The following is a 21,811-nucleotide window of genomic DNA, read 5'->3' as shown; positions in this document are numbered from 1 at the left end:
TTCATTACTGTTCGTGGGACCTTATGTGCAAATAGCTGCCCCGTTTCCTACAAAAATGTTTATTACAACACTTCAAAACTACTTCATTGACTAAAGTTCTCTCTTATATATTGGACTCTAGGGGAATCAAGGGATATGGGGATTGGACGAGAAAGTGGAGTTGAGGCCAAAGATCAGCTATGATCTTGTTGAATGGCGGAGCAGGCTCGAGGGGCCATATGGCCTATTCCTGCTCCTGCTCCTATTTCTTATGTTCTTTCTAAAGGTTTGCAACTGACAATTCCCTACAGAAAGAAAAAACACCAGCAATTTAGCACAGGCTATTCTACAACACCTCACTTAACTTGGCAGCTAGTTAACCAAACATCCTTTAAGCTAGAGATAGTGCATTGGGAGAAGCAGAGGAAGTATAATAGATATATCTTTAATTTGATATATGATTAACTCTGGATTTTTTTCTTTTAAAAACTGCATCACATAAGATACCCACATTTCACACATTCAATGTAGTGGTGGTGCTAGACCATGCAAAATCCAACATGAAAAACTTAAGCAACACAAAACATGAAAACATTATATCCTCTTAAGTTTTATTGTGGTGGTAAGAATTGACAATCAAAGTATACACCAGGGGTACAGTTCAACCTCAATTACAACAGAACTGTTCAACATGTCAACTGCATACAAGCTTATAATTACTACATATTTAAACCATATAAAACAAACTACACATCATCCTTACCATTGAAAACAAAACAAGAAAAAAACAAAGAAAACTGTTAGTTTTATAAAAGCATTTCTACAACACAAACCTCCAAGGCTATAAGCTCAGTCATGCAAGCAGATTTACTAGGAATGAATGTAAAAGCACTGCATTAAAATTGCTGGCAAGCCCATACACAGAACTGCTTTTTTTTTTGCTGATGCACAGCTAACAATGAACTAACTTTAGATAAACAGAAGAAACCAATTCTTATTCACATTCATCTTTATACTTGACAGACAAGTCACAGGTTCTGCAAAAGCATATGTGTTTAGTTGAACTGAAGTTGTAGTATTGAGTTGAGAGTCCTTAGAAATACTGTAATCTATAGTATATCATAGAATCTACATGACCCTCCATCCCACTTAACTATTATTGTTCTAAACCGGATGCAAGTTGAAGAAAGCAATGTCTGTTTACATTAGCATCTCTCTAAGTTATAAAATTGGCTTAGTGCTAACAATTAAATAACAGAAAGAGAAATGGATGTATAGTTTAGTAGTTCTGTGTAAGTGTCACAAATGGAGCCATTAACAATCGGTTTGTTTAAATATGATTAGACAACATGCCACTCGAGTGTAAAGCAGGTGAGTACTTTATTTACATTCAACAACTATATTTAAAATAAAATTGAAACACTTTTATAAGTCAGACATTGCTTTCTGCTAAGTCCACAGAAAGTCAACATTGTTTTAAACAATCTGGGGTACTATGCATAATGATTTAAAATTCTCCACTGTCAAAATCTTTTTTATCCTTCTTTCCCTCTGCTTCCAATCCATCAGTGCCATCACTGTTGTCCCTCCTCCTCTTTCGATTACGGACATTGAAACGTGGATTCATCTGAGGTAATGGATCCATTCCCAGGACTTTATGAATCTGACGGAATGCTACTAATCTCAATGCAAACTGTAGAGTGGAGCAAAAAATAAATTATATCTTCCATCTACTCTAAATATGTGTAAAATTTTATACCTATTCAGAAAGACATCTGTGGTACAAGATATGAATTCAACAACTTGCATTTATATAGTACCTTTAATGTAGAAAAACAACCCAAGGCACTTCACAGAAGCACAACACGACAAAAATTAACAGCAAGACAAATGAGGAGATATTAGGAGTGAAATTCATGAAACTCTTACTACAAACTTGTTTAAAATCCAAAAAGATTTCAACATTTTGTTAAGCAGAGAAATGGCATGACAGCAAAGCATCTTGGAACAGCAGGATGGAGGTTCAACCACACTCCACTGAACTCAATCTTGGGACACTGATCTGCAGAAGGAACGGAGCAGAAGTCATGTACTTCCTCACTAGGAAGAAAGGGGATTGAGGCACAAGAGGTGTCCTGGTCTGGTCTTATTCACCTAAAAGCAAGCAGGCCATCAAGCCTTCTCAAACACAGCTGGTGCAGAAGATTCAGAGATCACAGAGGGACATCAGTGAGTATACGTAACAGGTTCTAGAGTATCAGTTTTCTTCTGGGCAATGTCAATAAGTTGCTTACCATATTGTAATATAAAAAGCTACAGATTTCTCCGAATTTTCACTGTGAAAGTGTCTAGATTTTGAAGTTGAGTTTTTTAGTTCTGATTTGAGGCTTTCGAATATCAGATTTCATGCATTTCATTTTCCAGACCACAGGCTGCACAAATATAGAAACCTAGAGAATTCATTCTTTTAGAATATTTAAATTCCACTATCCCATTCTCTTGCCTCATGTCAATAATCCAGAAGTGATTCAGTTATGCAGCTGAGAAATTCACAAGCTGTACAAAACAGCCACTTTTCCATGACCAATTACCTGATGTGCTCTGACATCATGGAGAACGGTGAAGTTATACTTTGAGAAATCAAAATGAAGGATCAAAGCTATATTAGACATTTCCAAGTTTAAAAAGAATGGAAGGTGGGGTGAAACAAGAAGTAATGGAAAGCAGACAAAATTTGATTGTGGGGGGCACGGCAGAGAGAAGGAAATGAACAACTTGTATTTAAATGACACCTTTAACACAGGACAACATCCCAAACCACTACAGAAAGGCAAGAAAAATAATGGATGCCCAAGGACGAGGTATCCAAAAAGCTTGGTCAAAGGAAAGACAGAAAAAGAGCAAGGGGAGGAAAAAAAAAGTGAAAGAGAAAAAATAAGTGAGATCCCCCAAAGGTGAAGCAAAGGGGATTGGGAAGAGCGCTGTGGTACTGGAAGTTACAGAGATAGGGAGGGGCGAGGCCACAGTGAGATTTAAACACAATGATGAAAATTTTAAAATTTAAGCGTTGGAGGACTGGAAGCAAGAACAGAAGTGATGGGCAAGTAGAACTTGGTCCAGGATACAATTGAGGCAACAGAGTTTTGGATGAGCTGAAGTTTACGGAAGGTGATCGATGGGAGATTGGTGACCAGAACATTAAAAAGTCAGGTCTGGAGGTAACAAAGTTATTGATCAGGGTTTCAGCAACAGATAGGCTGAGATAGGGATGAGCAACGTTACAGGTGAAGTATGCCATTCTAGTGATGGAGAGGACATGGATTCAGAAGCTCAGCTGGGGATGGGAAAGAAAGCCAAGGTTGTGAACAGTCGGATTCAGCCCGTAGCAGTGGCCACAGAGGGGGATAAAGTCTGTGGCGATGGACAAAGATGATCGCTTTGGTTTTCCCAATGTTTAGCTGAAGGAAAATTGTAGCCTGTTTGGATGTTAGAAGCCTTTTCAAATATGGGAATAGTATTTAACTCTTGGAGAGAATTGGGCTTTATAGAGAGTTAAAATAAAAAAAGTGTTCCAGATGAAATGAAACTGAACTTCATAGAAAAGGCTTTAAGATGGAAAAGTGCAAATTCTATTTGAGCTCAAAAAGGAGACAGTGAGACCAATAATTTAATAAATGGAGAATTTAAGTACAAAGCCAAAGGTTTTAGTTAGACTTAAAAGACAATTTCTCCATATCTCTTGATAGAAAAACAAGATTTTACTACCTCACTGAACAACATGGAGGAAATCATGATGCAATGATTCAGCCACTGCACTGCAAAAAGAATAAAAATCTGTTCACTGAAAGCATGCAAAGGAATCTAAATCAATCTAAAATGAAACTAACAACAAAGAGTAGGCAGGTTTGGATGAATGGAGGAGGGAATTGATATGAAGAATGAACAGAATGGAAGACAACCATGCGGAATCAGAGTTAAATGGAAAACTAGTCCAAGGGTGATCCATAAACTATAATACAGATAGAACAACTGGAGTGTAAATTAGATAATCATTAACATAGCTTTGGTGGGAGACAAAATGATGCTCATTGGGATTGCCTATTCTGGTCAGTAACCTTTATTAGACGAGTATGTAATGAGAGTTGTAGCTCTCATTCATGGATATAAAAATGTAGCACTCAATTATCTCCATTGATATGTCTCATGATGGGACCAGGCACTGCTGTCCTTTGTATAATATTAAAATTCAGTAAAGAACCTTTTTCAGCGAGGAGATGATGTTGTCAGATTAGGGAAATAGCTACCTCCAGCTACAATTCTCTGTCCTAAGGAAAAAATGCACCCTGGGGACATTGACATGAGGTTTAGTTCCAACAGTTTCATAAAACTCTTGCATTCCACATCTCAAGGATAGTTGGCACCAAGTTCAGGAGCTCTAAATATAGTGCTTCAATCCCGCAACTTTGAGCAGCACAACTGTAAAGCAACTGTTAAAACTATGCCCAAAATGGTTTAGAATAGAGCAACTACAAAGGGCAGAATCTGTGCTGGTTCCAGAAATCTACCTTCTGAATATTTTGGAGATCTCCTGGACTATATTTACATAGAATTTTGAAAGGAAGCAAGTATGGATTTAATCATCCAGTTGGAAGGCTCAATGTAATCTGAAGGCAGCTGCCATTAATGACGAGCACTTAAACACCAAGCATAGATGTCACAGTGAATGATACAACTTTATGCTGGTAGACTGCCCTTTCTACAGGCAAGTATATGTCTGAGGTCTGCAACTGCCAACCCTAAGAATTGCCACATGGCATTTCGGTTGAACATGTCAAAGGATAAAGTTGCCAAGACTCTTGGGCTCAATGTCTAAAATCTCGACTGTACTGTAAATAAAGAGGGCTAGTACAAGCACAATGAAATAACAGAACGACAACCCAGTTTTTCCAACCCACGGGAAATCTCTTCTATGGCCTTAGAAGTGAGGAGCTTCTTTACTGCTAAAGCCAATTAACTTCAGAAATATTCTGACCGTCCATAGAAAATGATTTCTTTTGAACGCGAAGGACCTCCGTAAAAAAATTGAAGTAATAATGTTCCAGAAGTGTCTCCCTATCCAGTGTCATGCGGTCCCTTCGTCCACAAAATGCCAGAACCCATCCACATCAGCACATCCACCTCTCCTCAAAGCACTGGTACCAGATCACCGATGACATTAATCCATGGCAGGTGAAGTAAAAAAAAGGGTCCCCTTGAAGACCATTAACATCTCTGCAATTTATCAACTCTGCTTACAGTTGAGGCAAAATGGAGATCAACAAATTCTCCTACACTATTCTGGTACTATGCTAATGTTCATTCTGGGAGGAGAGGAGAGAAAGAGGGAAAAAAACAAATGCAACCTAAGGAATAAGGCTAAAGTTACCACATCCAGATATAGTCCCCACTTAAAGCATGATTGTAACACTAAAGTTTAGCTTTAATGTGGGTATGACATTCATCTGTATACAGCCAGACAGTTGATGGTGCCCTTCATCCTCCTCAGATGTACAGGAGCCAAAAGCTTCAACTCTGATTAGGACTGTAATATAGTTTGCTTCAGCCAAACAGGTCCCAAGATAAAGAGACCAAGCAGTGTTGATCTTGACAGGTCTATAGGTACAAGATACTTGACATCAGTAGATGCACTGAACCTATTTAGGCAGTAAACAAAGAATGTATGGAAATAAGCTAAAATAATGGCCAGAGGTTGCAGATCCCCATTACTTCAGTCATGGAGTTGACACTATCCTTCAAAAGAGGTGTTTAGAGGAGGAGATTTCTCATCTGTCACTCCTACTGAGGGTTGGTACCTGCGACTATAGAATTCAGTTAAGGTAAATACATGTATCTCAGGAAGAGGAACCAAAAATGACCAGTATCCAGAACTCACAAAGCTGCTTCACTCAAATTTCACTCAACATGGAATGCAACTTGGTTACATTAAAACCTAGAGTGGTGTATGAACCATCTACAATGTATTCTTGATTCTTGGACTAAAAGCTTATGCTTTGAAAATCAACTGGACTCCTTGAGTCATGAACACTGTGGATTAATCAATATTATCCTTTGTTCCCAGCAACCCTTCTTTGAAGTTGTTGTTATCTGCAACAGGCTGAACACCCGGAGTTGTTAAAGATAGGAAGACATCTCAAGCATCACAGAGGCAAGTCACCATAAATATTTGGCGAAGATGTTAAAAATCTGACCAGCGCTATCAACTGGTGCCAACATTTGAGTCCGCTGCTGAGACTTCAATCATAGCAATGACACATACTGATTCATCTCTCAGCTGACTTCAAATGAAAACAAGTCATATTCCCCAAGCTTAGTATCAATGCAGAAATAATGAAAAACGTCATGATCATAATACTTTAAGAAGTATGTATGCAAAAATCAACTGGAATATTTAAGTTGTTAGCAGTAATTAATAACTGAAACAGCTGCTTTTTGGCATGAAGCTACATTAGGGACTACTAGTAGCAGAGGAAGTAAAAACGTGCAAATCCACATGGTTCTCTCAGCTATCAAAGATGTCAACGGACAAGTGATCTATGATTTTCCCCATTTGGATGACTACCAAGTAGTCCTACATAGGAGGTGGGACAAATTAGAAAAAAAATGTTTAATACTGAAAGAACTTCCCTGCAGTAAAGGCTCCACTAAAAGGCATAAATTATGTGACCATGTAAGATATAAACACACTTTTAAAAATCAATTGTAGGATAGACAAAGCAAATATCCTCACCATATGGGAGCAGACAAGAATACACAATTTAATTACACTGGTTATGTATCGTCAAGAACAGGCTTTCATACATATTTACAGCAATTTCTTATAAATGAAAGATGTATACATTTCTAATGCAAGATTTGATCACATAACTGGCCGACCTGATTATAGGAACCATACCTGTGCACTAGCGGTGATATCTTCTCGTTGTTGTCCGGTCACTGAATTCAGTGTATCACTAGGGTTCTTTTCACAAGGATCATATAGGCCAGGACCACCTAAAAGACAAAGTTAAGAAAACTGCCATCTTTCTAGCATTTTAGAACTGTTCCCAAATATCCTTTGCAGCCTCATCACTTCCTAGGATAGCCATTTTCTTAATGGCATTTACAAAACTATCGCAATGCTAGACAACACAACCAGTCATGGCAGAAATGAATGAATGAAAAAGTACTATGCGCTATTCAAAACATTTATGTTTTGCTCATTAATCTTAAAACACAGCACATGGTGCACCAATGCAACATAGAACATATCCCTCATGAGACAGCTTGCTGTCCCATGCAAGACTGGTAATCTGCTGTCATCAATTGCAAGTTTTCACTCACTCCTGAAGAACTGATTTAAGCCTGCCTGAACATTTTGTTTAAAATTCACATTCCCGAAGCTTAGTATCAATGCTGAAATAATGAAAAAAGCCACGTGGGAGATGGTAGAAAAAGATAGTGAGGATACATTTAAGTGCAAATTAGATAGATTTCTTACAGAAAATAATATTTTGGGACACAGCAAATGAGTAATTTGAGACATCATATATGGTAAAAGTAGCATGATCGGGGGAGGAACAGGTGACTGGTTTCCAAAGCTCTCTACCACGGAGGTATTCCTCGCCTCATGCCTGGGTCTGTTGTAGACTAAATGTTAGAGATTGATTGCCATGATTAGACAACAACTCTATTATTGTTGTATCATGCGACTACCAGGTTGGTAGAAGGCAAACTACATGGACCGTGGGTCTTTTTTCGTCTAGCAATTCCTGTGTTTCTAGAATTGTCAAAGGCAGAGAGAAAAAATATTGAGCCAATTACTTTAGGCTAGATTTAAATCTGAGTTCCATAGTATCATTCTATCCCTAAACGATTTTTTAAACATTTAAAATGAAGACTTACGAAAAATGTGCATTATTGCATTTGGTCATATGGTCAAGGTATGAAACTGGTTTAAACTAAATTCACGTTGTTCATTTCAGTTTTGTGATAGACCCCCTCCAAACAGAGGATAGGGTAATACTGAAAGGTTTGCAAATAACCAGAATCAAATGTTAATGATTTAAATATCTTTACTCAGAAGGCTATTGAGAGTATGGAATGTTATGCCACAGGAAGTGGTTGAGGCTGAAAGCATTGCAATTTGTAAGGGAAAGATTGATAAACGTATGCAGATAAAGATTGAGGGCTATAGGGAGAAGGCAGGGTGGTGGGATTAAGAGTTGGCACAGACACGTTGGGCTGAATGGCTTCCTTATGCGCTTTAAACTTCAAAGTTCTAATAATGATCTCTAGTATTTGGGGCTACTGTCTAAAGTTCGGTTTAAAATGAAAAGGGGAACCACACAAAACTCACCTGGTAAGAGTATTCCAGAAGAGACACATTCAAAAACTCTCCTCATGGCATCACCAGGACTAAGTGGTCCAGAAGCACTGCTGATTACTTTTTCCACCAGCAACTCCATGGCCTATGTAAATTGCACAAGAATTAACAGAAAATAGTACAAAACAACCAATTCATATTGTGCTGCTCACATAAAAGAACGTCTCAGAGCATTTTACAAAGGGGAGGGGAGGGGAGGAGGCGGAGGAAGAGATGAGCCAGGCGTTGAGCATGAAGCAAAAGAATTGTGGGGAAAGAAGAGATCAGATGTAGCTGAAGATTTTTTTTTTAAAAAGCAAGCAAAACAGTGCTTTTAAAAGGAGAGTTCCATAGGAGACCAGTAGCTGAAAGAACAGCTTCAGACAATAGAGTGAAGGAGAATCAGAGGAATGGAGGGTGCAGGTTAGGGGCATGCAGTTGGAGAAGATTTCTCAATAGAAGAGGGCGAGGCTGTGGAAGGATCTGAAAATAAGTCAGAATCTTAAAGGCAATTCACTAGGGCAGAGAGAGACAATGGAGTAATGGGTGTGTGGTATTTGTTCAGGAAAGGACACAGACCACAGATTGAATGGAATTGATAAAGTGCAGAGGCAAGAAGATCAGTGAGGAATGAAGAGAAATTGATATTTGTGATACATGAGGTATGGATAAAAGTTTCATCAGCATCATGGATGGCACACTAGGAGGACACATTCCTTTCACAATTCAAAGTCACACTCAATTGAGAAGGCCATTTCACAACATTCCAGAGTCTGGGGTTAAGGGAGGGAAACACACTGTCCCCCTCTCACTTCTTCAGGGTCCCCTCTCAAAATACAATGCCTGGTTAGGTGACCCGGTTCCAGGCCTCTGCCCTTAAGTTGGATGTTGGAAGGTACACATGAACAACGTAGACCAACAACCCGTCAGATCCATCCTTTCTGCAAGCTGAAAGGAAGATTTTTCCACAAAGTACGCAGTTAATCAATCATCCTGAACAAAACTAATTCTGGCTTATGTCGGAGTAAAACTGAAGAAGTTTATCACACTGCATATTCAGAAATACTGAGTGGTTATAAAGATCAGCTCATTAAATATCCTATTGCCACTATTTGAAAAGGATATCTGCATATGTGTTAAGGTGTATGTAAGGTACCAAGAAACTTTTAGCTTAATTAAGTCACATTTGGATTTACAAAAACTTTACAACTTCCAGCTAAGTATTTATATCATGGATCATATTAGGATAAAAAAAAATCAGGGCATCAAATAAGTTATGCTACCAGGTTGTTTTTGACAAGCATTTAATGGTCTACTTTTATTTCTACATCACAAACGAATGTGATTCTGTGCTATTAGAATTCTCCCCCACACCCTGACTGAAAGTTGGCCACGGTTCTCCCTAAGTAGCTTTTACACATCTAATTAAGCAAATGATAGCTGCACTCACCCAGCTTGGCAATACTCCCCAGGTTGGTACACGCTGGCAGAGATCACGAAGGATGCGAATAATAATCACACAAGATTGCAAACCATTGGCTCTAGCCTAGAGCAGAAACAAAATCTAAGTCATGTGGACGTCAACAAGTCTCAAGGCTAGAGACTAGAAAATGGGAAAAACACTGCTGCTTCAAAACAAAAGCTTGTAAAGATGGTGGATTCATTGAAAAATATATCCAGCACTTTACTTATGAGCCCACTGTCTACAGCAGAATTTTTCTATTCTGTGGAAGAAATGGGGGTCAAAGTACACAGCAGAAACAGGAAGAAGCTGGCCTAGCTCATCTTCCTGGCCTCTTGAGAACGTCTTGTCCCCCACATTCTTCCTTTGTAGTATATTTAAAAGAACATAAAATTTATACTGAAATGTCCACAATTATACAGAAGTTAAATTAAAACGGGAAATATAAATCACGGAACACAGAGTAGACTGCCTTTTCTTACTGCATGTTTGCCACACTGCAAAGTCACAGTAAGTTGGAGCAACTTCTCCGCCTCCCGCTCCAAGACACAACATTAAATCTCAAAATAAAATTATAAATGGAGCAGGTGAAGAAAAGTTTACAAAAGCTGAGCATAAAGCATTACAAACGCCCTTTTAAAAGCGGGTTAAACTGCAGCCTTATGGAACAATTACATCAACACAATACTGAAAGTGCAAACGTTATGTAAAGCGACACAAGGATGCCTCATGCTATAGTCAATGACCAGAAAAAAAATGTTTATATATAATTTAAAAGTTTTAAACAATGGAAAAATATAAAACTGAAAACAGTATAACTAAAAATATTTTTCCTGGTCAGTTTTAGGCAAAGGCACGATCAATGTAGGCAGCCTTGGGAATATTAGGTTTACTATGTAATAGCTCATTTTCATGGAAAAGTCATAAACTCAATCATCTCTCATAAGGCTACAAGAAGAAAGTAAAATGATGTTCCGAACCTGGAACCACTTAGCGTGGCGGAGAGCAGCCAGAGCGTCAAGGCATTTTTGCCTGTCCAAGACGTCCGGTGGGTCTTTCACCATAACCGAGGTTACATCTAAAATGGATCGAATTGGCAAAGTGCAGTGAGGAATGGGTGTTTGACCAGGTAGGCATGTCATTTCAGAAACATAGCCATACTGCCACACGTACTACCCAAAACTGACATTTCATAAGGGAATTATCAATACAACATTTTTTTTTGAATTACCCAATGACTTCCAATTAAACGCATTATTATACTTGAGCTTTTTGGCATCTCAAGTAACTCAATGAGCAATGGAGTTTTGTTTTTAAAAAGACACACATTGAAGAACGCCCAGTGTAAACTTACAAATAAAGACACTGCTCCAAATATTAGCTTGCCCTAAAGTACAAGGGAGGACTAGTAGCCACACTTCACCAGCCAATTCAGAACATATAATAGAAGGGCCTCCAGAAATCCATGTAAAGAATTAAAAAGGGAAGAATCTGGTAAACTTGAAAAGGTCAATTGACAAGGTGCACATTTTAATAAGTTCACTAATATTTCAGCTTTATTGCTTTGCTGGAAAGAATTTACTTTTAAAGCCACCGTACATAAATGTTTACGATTTCACCTAAACTGGAGTTTCCGTTCAATGCCAGTTACCATATATTACAATAATCATGCAGTACATGGTGAACTATAAAAAGTACTAGATAACTACATGGTATATTTCAAAACAAAAATCCCAAGAGGGAAAAAAAAGTTTTAGTCAGCCTTGTCAGTTCCCTTAGATTTACATTAAAAAAGTTCCCTAAAAGTACTCTAAAATATCCTGTATGCAGAGAAAAATGAAGGATAAACATTAGGGAAGAGTATTTTTTTTTTTTTTAAAACTACCCCCAACAAATACAGTACCTGACTTAGAGGTACGTACTGCCATTACTGGATATAATGCAGAAGCCTCCCCACATTAAACCTCGAATGCTGTTAAAACACTGGCGTTGGAAGAGAACCTCCTACCAAGCCAGCATAACGTCAAGTTCCCAAACTAATTTTCTTTGTGGCTTATGGCCTGAGATCCAAAAATTGGTTTCAACTGTAAAATTTGCTAAGACTTTTTTTGCCAGCTGCTTTGAAAATTAGATTAAGCTTCCTCAGACTTTAGTTTGCTACAGTTTTATTTTATGTAGTGTACTTAGTAGAACCATAAAGTCATCAGTAGAGTTTGTTAGCCATCTAGGTAACTTGCATAGCAAACGTTTTATGTGGCATCATATACCACATTTAAATGTACATTACTTGAATTACTAAAAGGTAATCTCCAAAGTATCCAATTTGGAATTGAATGGTGGAGCGATTATCTTTATATGCCTGCTATTGTAGAAAATACACACATCTGGCACAAAATTCATTAATTAGCAGGCAAACAATTTAAGTAAAAATTGTTAATGAACAATATACTGAAAATCTGTATCAGTAATTAAGGATCCTTAAAACCCAGAAAGATTATGGTAGTTTTATGTTAGCCTGAGATTCATTTGATCCTTGGCTCAAAAGAATGAAAGGACAGTGATTTTACCCCACTGCTATCCATGTGCTCTGCAGCCATGTTTTATGGGCAAACTCTACGAGTTATATTTCGATTCACGCAGTATACTGCCAATTAAATTTTTATTCTTGTTCATGCTCTTGGGCAAGAAGAGGGAAGTAGTACTCTCAGTTGCAAATGTTACAATCCAGTATTTAGAAACTGTAGAATTGAAATTTTACCAGCAGGAAAGGAATGATGATTACGGGACTTTTTTTTTAAAAATGAATTTTTGTGGCCCTACTAAAGTTTCATAGAAACAATTATCACTTTTATATCAGCAGCGTCAAACTAAGTCAAAGAAAGCAGGAAAGGAAATGGAATTCTGCAAGGAACACTTAAGAGATAGACCGATACCACATATCTGGCAGTATAAGTAATGCTGGCATAACATACCAGATATTTCCTTATAAACAAACCACCCTAAAAGTAATTTGGATGTTTTTAGTTTGGAAACTAAAATTATAGAAATTGAATTCTTAAATTAAAACTTCAATTAAATGCAATTTTGCATAAAAGGGCATCTAGAATAACTGTGAAAGCAATTTACTTAATTTTAAAGAAAGAAAAAATATCTGATACCAACACTAAGTGGCATTGTTCGATCTCTAGATACATTTTATATATAAGCACGGCTGGAGTGGCCCCAGTCCATCCAACAACTGTGTGGCAGGTGTGGCTAAGCTCTTACAAAAACCTTGGTCAAAAATCCTTCCGATGACGTGGCAGCAGCCCCTGAGAGTATTCGATTCTTGCTGTTGATGCTAGAAGGCTTTGGACTGAATCCATGAGCTATGGATAGATAAAAACAACCATCTTGCTGGAAATCTACATCCCAACAAAGGTCACAAGTAAGTTATTGCAGAGTCAACAGCAGCAAAACACGCAGACTCAGTAAACTGGTGGCAGTCTAACAATTAAGATAATTTTTTCATTACACCCGTCCCTCATCCATCAGAGATTCCTCTCGCAAAGCCTTCATTAGTAGTTTAGTAACTCCCCCAAGGATATTCTGAAAGCCTAAAATGAAATCTGGCATTTTACGTCACCAGGGCTCTAAAATTCGATAAACTCAAGCATCTTGTGCCGTTCCTTAAGTAAAACTTTTGCTATTAAATTGCTTTAAAAAGTGTTCTTGCTGATACAAGGCATATAATTACTTTGATGCCTGGGTTTTACCTTTTGTTCCAAATTTCTTACGTCATATTAAACATTTTTAAAAAGTGTCTCCATTACTGTTAAAGCTTTAGCTTTTTTTTCTTAAAAAAAAAAATCAGCTTTAAAGTTGTATGTCATTAACTCAAAAAAAGTGTTAATTAACATTCCACTGGCCATTTACCAGTTATTGCACATCTTGGTTTTAACTTTGCAGGCTACTAAATGTCACAGGCACTTTACAAGAGTTTCCAGACAACAAATCTGAATTTAAGAGCCCTGTTCTGCCATAAGGAATCCCTTGAATTATATCAAAAATGTGTAAAAATATGAACACCAGCACACTAGTAAATTACATTACAAAAATATTCTCAAGAATACAGGGCTCAGCTTGCACTCAGGGGAGCTATGTGTCGAATACCAAGGGACCTCAGAATAGTGAGTTCTACAACACTTTCCTTTGCGATCACACAGGCGACTTCACATTCTGCACACACTAACATGCTTTGAACTCCACTTTCTTTCAAGTCTCTTATATACTGAAAAGTGTCATAGAGTAACTCCTAGGGCCCATTGGCATCTGAAGATAGCAGGTAGAAAACAGAAGAGAGAAGCAGACAAATAAAGAATCTTAGACTTCCAACCTCCATCCCTCATGTTCTCCTCTCTAATGACCGGGGATGTAAGTGTGATGGTGACTTGCATTTTTGGTTCCGTATATGAAGTAAGAATTATGGCCGAGTCAGGTACACAGCACTTCACTTCATATTTCTCAGGAGTGGTTACCTGTAATTAGATTTCAAAAAATTAACAGAGAAATGCTACACAATCATACTGTATGGCATTACAAAGCTCAAAACAAAAATAGAAAATGCTGGAAATGCACATCAGCACCTGTAAAGAGAAGGTTAATGTTTTTCCTCTTTACAGATGCTGAGAGATTGGAGCAATCCCAGGAATTTTCTGTTTGACACTCCCAGCATTTATAATCTTTTTCCTCTTTTTTTTAAAAAAGGCTACCAAGCTTTTGTAGGAGTGGCACTTTCCAACTTTGATTGAAAATTTGCACTTTTCCATGCCCCATTCCACAAAAATATCTATGTTGATAGACTTGCAAACAGTCTCAATTGCTGCATTCAAAATCACTGCTAGTAAATGCCACAGCTGACTGCCAGTGTAATAGCTGAAAACTTGTTATCTGCTAATCTAACCCAGTCCGGGTGCATCAATGTTTAGGATGCTAAAGGAAAAAAGAAATTAGCAATGAGCAATCAGAATTCTGTTTTATGAGTAAAAGTACCATACCGCAAGCTGCTTTGGCAAGTTCTCTGCAATGCGATTTAGCAGTGCCCCAGTTGGTTTCTCTGCGCAGAGCAGGACAAGGTTCACATTTTTGTCCCCACGTAACAGCAACCCTTTAGCAAGTACACCAACTCTCATTACGCCCTTCAAAGCTCGCTGGCTATCATCTTTTCTGTAGCAAGTGAGGGTGGGGAAGAGAAAAAAAAATGTACATCAAGTCACTATACCTCACAGTCACTAGTAACTTAGAAACATTAATAATTCTTTGCATTCAAGAGTAAGGGGCAAATAGTATTTTTTATTATAACCTGCGGGTTATATAATCCCCCTAACCCCTTCCCTACTTGTTCTCCCCACCCACCAACTCAAAGTTTCGTCGTAGCAATTAATCTCCACCTTTTCCATCAAAGCCTGGTAATAAATACAGGATGCAGATTTTCCGATGGGACCACCGACTTTGTTCGTATAAAAACTGTCCGGCTCCGTTTGTTGTGAACCACTTTATACTGAGACTGGAATTATTAACTGATTTATATGCAATGGATTCATGATAGCTTGCACTTTTTGGACTTACAAAAAGAGCATCATTTTTTAAAAAAAAGTTCTCCCTTACACCATTTACCATAGAATTTAATTGCACACCATTCATTTTCAATGACTTATAATATTGATTTTGCTTACTGTTCCACTGAGCAACAGTCAGTTTGCTTCCATAGAGCACACCAATTGTCATGTGATCAGATCACAGAGCATGTAGTCTTCAATGACAGTAAGTAATTGCAGAAAAGCCAGATCACAATTTAAGAAAATTAAGTTTAATCTCAAGTAGTTCTGAATCAGCTAGTTCAGTATAACTTGTGAACCATACATTCGATCACTTTCTGGGTAAATAAAGTTCTATGGCAATCCTTGATATATTAAACGACTCCCTAAACATTATTCCTTTGGTGCATTAAAAATGAATACCCTTTGTTTAAGATAGAGTACCAACTCAAAATAAATATGGCAGCCAACTGCTCTTTGTACATTATCCTACTTTTGGAAAACATCACACCTACTCTAATGGCTATTAAACTAGATATAAAAGTACAGTCTGCATACATAACAATAATTTAACAGATCACAAAATTCTCATTGTCCAAAGAGATGTGCAAACATCAGAACACGGCAACTATAAAGTGCCACATATATACCTATCTTTGATTGCATCTTTCTTCTCATCCTCTTTGTTCTTTGGTTTATCTTGCTCCGTGATGCAGTCGGACACAAGTTTAAGAGCACGTTCAGTATGGGAGACTATCTTCTGGACAGCCTGCAGCTCCTCCTCAGTTGGGTAGATAGCAGCATGCTTTGTCATAACGTAGCGATCATCTGATGAGTCTGGACGTCTAGGAGGCTAAGCAGAGGTCTAAATTTAGCACCAAAATAATGCATTTCCTATGCTGCTTGCTTCAGTCTATTACATATGTTCTACTACAAACATGGAAGGAAAACTGCTTGCAGGCAGTTTACACCAGCTAGTAAATGAAAAATGTACTTCTACATTTATTTTCTCCCTTTGAAGTATCTAAATCACAATCTATCTTCACCAAAAATAACTACTACAGGTCTTGCTCCTGGAACTTTTAAATAAATAAATGAAAAAAAGGTGCAAAAAGTAACTGATCTTCCTTCACTTCAGTGGGAAAGTGCATGTGGGAGCTCAAAATTTGCACGTAATAGCATGAAGGGCATTTTTCAAATTGGTTACAATTTGGAGAAACAGTTCCAAATTATTCACACATTAAGAAATTAAGAGAAATCTAATTTTAGTCCTCAACATGAATGTTTTCTATCTAGGCTTATTTACTAAATGAGCTTAAACTTCACAAGGAACAACATACTAGTGGTCCCTGGGGTTGCATCATTCCAGGTCGAACGCCAAGTAGGCCTGGTGGATATCCATCAGCCATTCTGCGACGGTCATCCCAGTAATGGTGTTCCTCTTCCATCCTCCTCCAGTAGATGTCCTCCTCGTACCGTCTAAGGAACACAAAAACCTTGCACTTTAGGTTAATCACCCGTTACAAGTTATGGTCAACATTTCTCATTTCAAATGTTTCAACTATTTGGAATAAACTAATTTTATTGGGGATATCTTTAACAAAAGCCAATTAAACATGCTACATTATAAATTTGAGAAGAAGTGCTTTATGAAGGATGATAGTTCTCAAATACACTTATTTTCAGACATACTTCTGCAGGGAACAAAATACATCCCAAGTATGACTCCAAAATTTTGCAATATATATTTGGTTCCTAAAATTGAAGTCAAATCACGATGAGCATTTTGGTATATAATAAAACAAAGAGGAATGCATATGTGCCATCCTGGAATTTTAATGGGTTTGTAAAATTAAATAAAAGTTACCAAGATTTAGGCATGCTGAGTGTCTTAATTCTGGATTATAAACGCGGAAATTCCTAGTGGCAGAAGAATCAAATCTCTTTTCAAATAAACTTAAATGATCATTTGATTACCTCATTTCCATACGCCAGCGCTCCTCTTCCTCCCTCCGTCTCCAGTATTCTTCTTTCTGCATTTGTTTTCTCATTTTTTCTTCTTGGATTTTTCTTGCTCTAATGCTCGGCTTTACTTCAACTTGCAATTCAGGATTTACTTTTTTCTTTATTTTGAAGGAAGAGAGAAATATTTCACATCACTTGTGAAATAGAGTTGATAGCTAATCATTTTTATTGGCTTGACACTCACCTTATACTGCAGTCTGTGTCTTCTTCCTTTCAAATGCATTTCCTTTGCATTAGGATCATTGAAACTACACTCACACAACTTACAGTGGAAACGAATAACTTTGCCTTCATCGTTTCGAACCTTGCAAGACAGAAAATTTACATCAAACAATAATTCATGAAAAAGAAAAAGCTTTTGAAGATATTTTTGCCATAAGCTGTTCCGTGGCTACAGAGGAAGCTGAAGGTTCCTGCGTGAAAGTACACATCACAAGTATCTAAGCGTCCCAGCAGCTTTGTCAGTATGCATTAGACGGCTCAGCAGGGAACCCACCATAAGACAACAGATTACCTGTCACTTTATGAACATGTTAAATATGGTGAAGCCAATATTAACTGGAAATATACGTACTGAAACAGTACACATTTTCTAATACTTTATGAAGTTTTAACAAAGCATATATCCCATTATTCTCAAATTAGCCCAAATTTCTTTTGGGAGGACGGACATAGGGGTTGGTTTTATATCAATAAAAAACACATACTGTACACAGAATTTGCCAGCAATCCAATGCAGTTAGCAATAATTACCTTCCTGGAGTAACAGTGCATCTTAAAACCACGTATGCAACATTATAAATGAGGACTGCACTCCCCATCGCACCATGGAGAAGCACAGCACAAAATCCCCTTCAGGATGTATTTAATCCATAAAACATGGTGGCAGACGGACACAATTAGGTGTACAGAGAATCAGAAGGTTCTGGGTTCAAGCCTTAATGCAGTACTTCAGCACATATTCTAGGTTAACACTTCAGCGCACTACTTAGGGAGGTGCCTTCTTTTGGATGAGATATTAAACCGAGGCCCCGTTTGCCTGTTTAGGTGGAACTATTTGAAGAGCAGGGATTTCATGTTATTTTAAACATTACACTTGACAAGCCAAAAGGCCAAGACCACAGGCTTCAGCCTGGCAGTGGTTTTCTGTCCTCATATGATCACATGGATCTCTGTTCAGTCTAGACGCTAGAAAAAAATCAACTCTATGGTTCACCTGAACATATACCCCTTCAAAGTTCAAAATCCAAATAACTATGAATTGCAATTTATACTCCAGATTTTGTTAACACATCACTTAGGCTGGCTTCTGAAGACAGTTTTTTTTAAAAAAACATGAAGGGTGGGGGGAGAGAGAGAGAAACTGGGCCATACCATAATGTTCCTATTATAAAAAGGGTAAATTTCTTATCCCCTCACCAATTGTGTCTCCTCCTTCTCCCCCCTACCCCTAGGTGTTGAACCTTTCCTGCGATTTGGTTCCACAGATGTCAAGTATCCTCCGGTACCTCACCCAGAGAGTAAGCGAGATAGCACCAGAGCAAGAAAAGCGAGACACACACATACGTACTGTTAGGTTCCAAAAACAGCAAATGAAAAAGAACAGTTAATTTTTGTTAAGGGATGAATGCTGGCCACAAAACAAGAAGAACACCCTGCTGTTCTTTGAAAGTGCCACGTGCTCTTCGCCATCCATTTAACAAGGCCTTGGTTTTAGGTCATATCGAAAAATGGCATCTCTGACAAAGCAGCAGTAACATGTCAGCTTAGAATATGTGCTCAAGTCCAGGAGCAGGGTTTGAACCCACAACTTTGACACAGGTGTATGCGCTAGCACTAAGTCATTATGATCACATTACTCTTGTAGGAGATTTGACAGCGAGTGTTGGCAGGCTATGAGTGAAGGCAGCAGGGAGCATCAGAGTGAAATCCAATCCTGTTGATACATGATGCCTTTGTTACATAGAACATACAGCACAGAAAGAGGCCATTTGGCCCAATAGGTCCATGCCAGTGTTTATGCACCACATGAGCCTCCCCTCTCCTTCATCTAACCCAATCAGCATATCCCTCTATTCCTTTATCCCTCATGTGCTTATCTAGCTTAACCTTAAATGCATCTACGCTACTCACCTCAACTATTCCTTCTGGTAGCGCATTCCAGATTCTAACTACTCTTTGGGTAAAGACGCTTCTCCTGAATTCCCTATTGGATTTATTGGTGACTATCTTATATTTATGGCCCCTAGGTCTGGTCTCCCCCGCAAGTGGAAACATCTTCTCTTCGTCTACCCTATCAAACCCATTCATAATAAGCATAGGAGCAGGAGTAGGCCGTACGGCCCCTCGAGCCTGCTCCGCCATTCAATAAAATCATGACTGATCTTCTACCTCAACTCCACTTTCCCGCCCTATCCCCATATCCCTTGAAGTCCAAATAGCCATCAATCTCAGTCTTGAATATACTCAATGACTGAGTATCCACAGCCCTCAGGGGTAGAGGATTCCAAAGATTCACAACCCTGTGTATGAAATAAATGCCAAAGTTTTTGTTGGGTCTGCTCTACCTCTAGCGACGCCCTCTCCTCCTCGTTCTGTTCCTCTTGCTCACTGTCTGCCAGGCACTACCTCTCCTATAATTTTGAAGACCTCTATAGTAGGACACCCCTGAGTCTTCTCTCTTTTCTAGAGAAAACAGCCCCAGCCTGCTCAATCTTTCCTGATAGGTATAATCTCTCAGTTCTGGTATCATCCTAGTAAATCTTTTTTGCACCTTCTCCAATGCTTCTATATCCTTTTTATAAAATGGAGACCAGAACTGTGCACAATACCCCAAGTGAGGTCTAACCAAGGTTCTATACAAGTTTAGCATACGTCTCTGCTTTTCAATTCTATCCCTCTAGAAATGAACCCCAGTGCTTGGTTTGCTTTTTTAAAAAAAAATGGCCTTATTAACCTGCGTCACCACTTTTAGTGATTTGTGTATCTGTATCCCTAGATCCCTCTGCTCCTCTACCCCATTTAGACATATTATCCAAGTAGAATGTGGCCCCCTTATTCTTCCTACCAAAATGTAAAACCTCACACACCATTTGCCAATTATACAGCCGTTCTGCAAGTTTATTAATGACTTCCTGTATTCTGTCGCAGCCCTCCTCAGTATTAACTATACGCCCCCCCCCGATTTGATGTCACCTGCAAATTTTGAAATTGTATTTCTGATTCCAGAGTCCAAATCATTTATGTAAATAGTGAACAACAGTGGTCACAGCACCGATCCTTGTGGAACACCGCTTCCCACCTTTTGCCAGTCTGAGTAACTATCTTTAACCCCTATTCTGTTTTCTGATTGTAGCCAGCTTGCTATCCATTCTGCTCCTTGTCCCCTGACTCCACATGCTCTGACCTTAGTCATGAGTCTACTATGTGGTACCTTATCAAAAGCCTTCTGAAAATCCAAATATGTTACATCTACTACATTACCCTTGTCTACCCTGTTGCTTCTTCAAATAATTCAATAAGGTTGGTCAAACATGACCTTCCCTTTTCAAATATGTGCTGGTTATTCTTTATTATATTTTTGGTTTCCAGATGTTTTTCTATTACACCTTTGAGTAAGGATTCCATTATCTTTCCTACCTATACTTGCACATTTCCAGCATGGATTGTGAAGCTGGGGCAGCAAAACTGAACGTAACATCCCTACCACTGCTCCAGTTAAGATCTGCTAATTCTGCAGAGAATCAAACTTGGGACCTTCCTAGTCTGTATAGCTCAGCTACTCAATAGATAAACTAAATGAGTCATCAAAGGAGCCAATTTTCCTTTAAAAAGGGGTGTACAAGAAAAAAAATTCAGCGTCTCAGTGATGCAGGTCCCCAGTTTCTGATATTTCTGACAGTGCTTCCAAAATACTCAACTGGCAGCACCCTGTCCACTTTGAACTAGATTTATAACACATGAATTTTAACCCACTGGAAATGGGGTGGAAAAAAGAGCAAAGGAGTGTAATTATTCAAATACAGAAATGATGTGGTTATTGTCACTTTTACTGAAAAAAACTTTCCAGTCATCATAATCACATCATTGGTTAGCTGTCAAAAATGTTAAGTAAAGAATTGTAAGTTTGGGCACAATTACAAGGAACATCTAGATTTCACCAATACTGTTGGTGAAGTAATGCAATTCGATCAAGATTGAGGATCTGATTTTTTTTTTCTAAAAACGGCAGAGTCAGGTAGAGCACTAGAAAACTAGCAAACAATTACCTTTAATTTAGCAACTAAGGGACTTCTGGTTTCAGATGTGAAACTAGGTGGTACAGAGCACACAGATCTCAGGGGAGTGCAGGAACCAGACACTCTAGTA

The 21,811-nt window shown here is 38.3% G+C and overlaps 1 protein-coding gene across 2 annotated transcripts in view; it reads right to left on the bottom strand.

Moving 5' to 3' along the window:
- Nucleotides 1-569: 569 nt before the first annotated feature.
- Nucleotides 570-21,811, bottom strand: part of zfr (zinc finger RNA binding protein) — a 61,976-nt gene continuing 40,734 nt past the window's right edge. Inside the window, exons 11-21 of one of the 2 annotated variants that reach the window (XM_067984812.1) lie at nt 17,628-17,747; nt 17,396-17,541; nt 16,759-16,897; nt 16,069-16,271; nt 14,879-15,047; nt 14,218-14,359; nt 10,823-10,920; nt 9,831-9,926; nt 8,375-8,486; nt 6,932-7,029; nt 570-1,672 (exon numbers count right to left, since the gene is read on the bottom strand). In XM_067984812.1, coding sequence (XP_067840913.1) covers nt 1,487-1,672; nt 6,932-7,029; nt 8,375-8,486; nt 9,831-9,926; nt 10,823-10,920; nt 14,218-14,359; nt 14,879-15,047; nt 16,069-16,271; nt 16,759-16,897; nt 17,396-17,541; nt 17,628-17,747 — 1,509 coding nt within the window. In that variant the 3' untranslated portion in view covers nt 570-1,486. Of the gene's footprint in view, nt 1,673-6,931; nt 7,030-8,374; nt 8,487-9,830; nt 9,927-10,822; nt 10,921-14,217; nt 14,360-14,878; nt 15,048-16,068; nt 16,272-16,758; nt 16,898-17,395; nt 17,542-17,627; nt 17,748-21,811 lie in introns of those variants that run through there. The other variant, XM_067984821.1, reaches the window with a different exon arrangement.

Source organism: Heptranchias perlo, chromosome 1, assembly GCF_035084215.1.
Source record: "Heptranchias perlo isolate sHepPer1 chromosome 1, sHepPer1.hap1, whole genome shotgun sequence".
NCBI classification, from domain to species: domain Eukaryota; kingdom Metazoa; phylum Chordata; class Chondrichthyes; order Hexanchiformes; family Hexanchidae; genus Heptranchias; species Heptranchias perlo.
The sequence above is the reverse complement of the archived record's forward strand: the minus strand, read 5'-3'. Positions and strand labels throughout refer to the sequence as shown.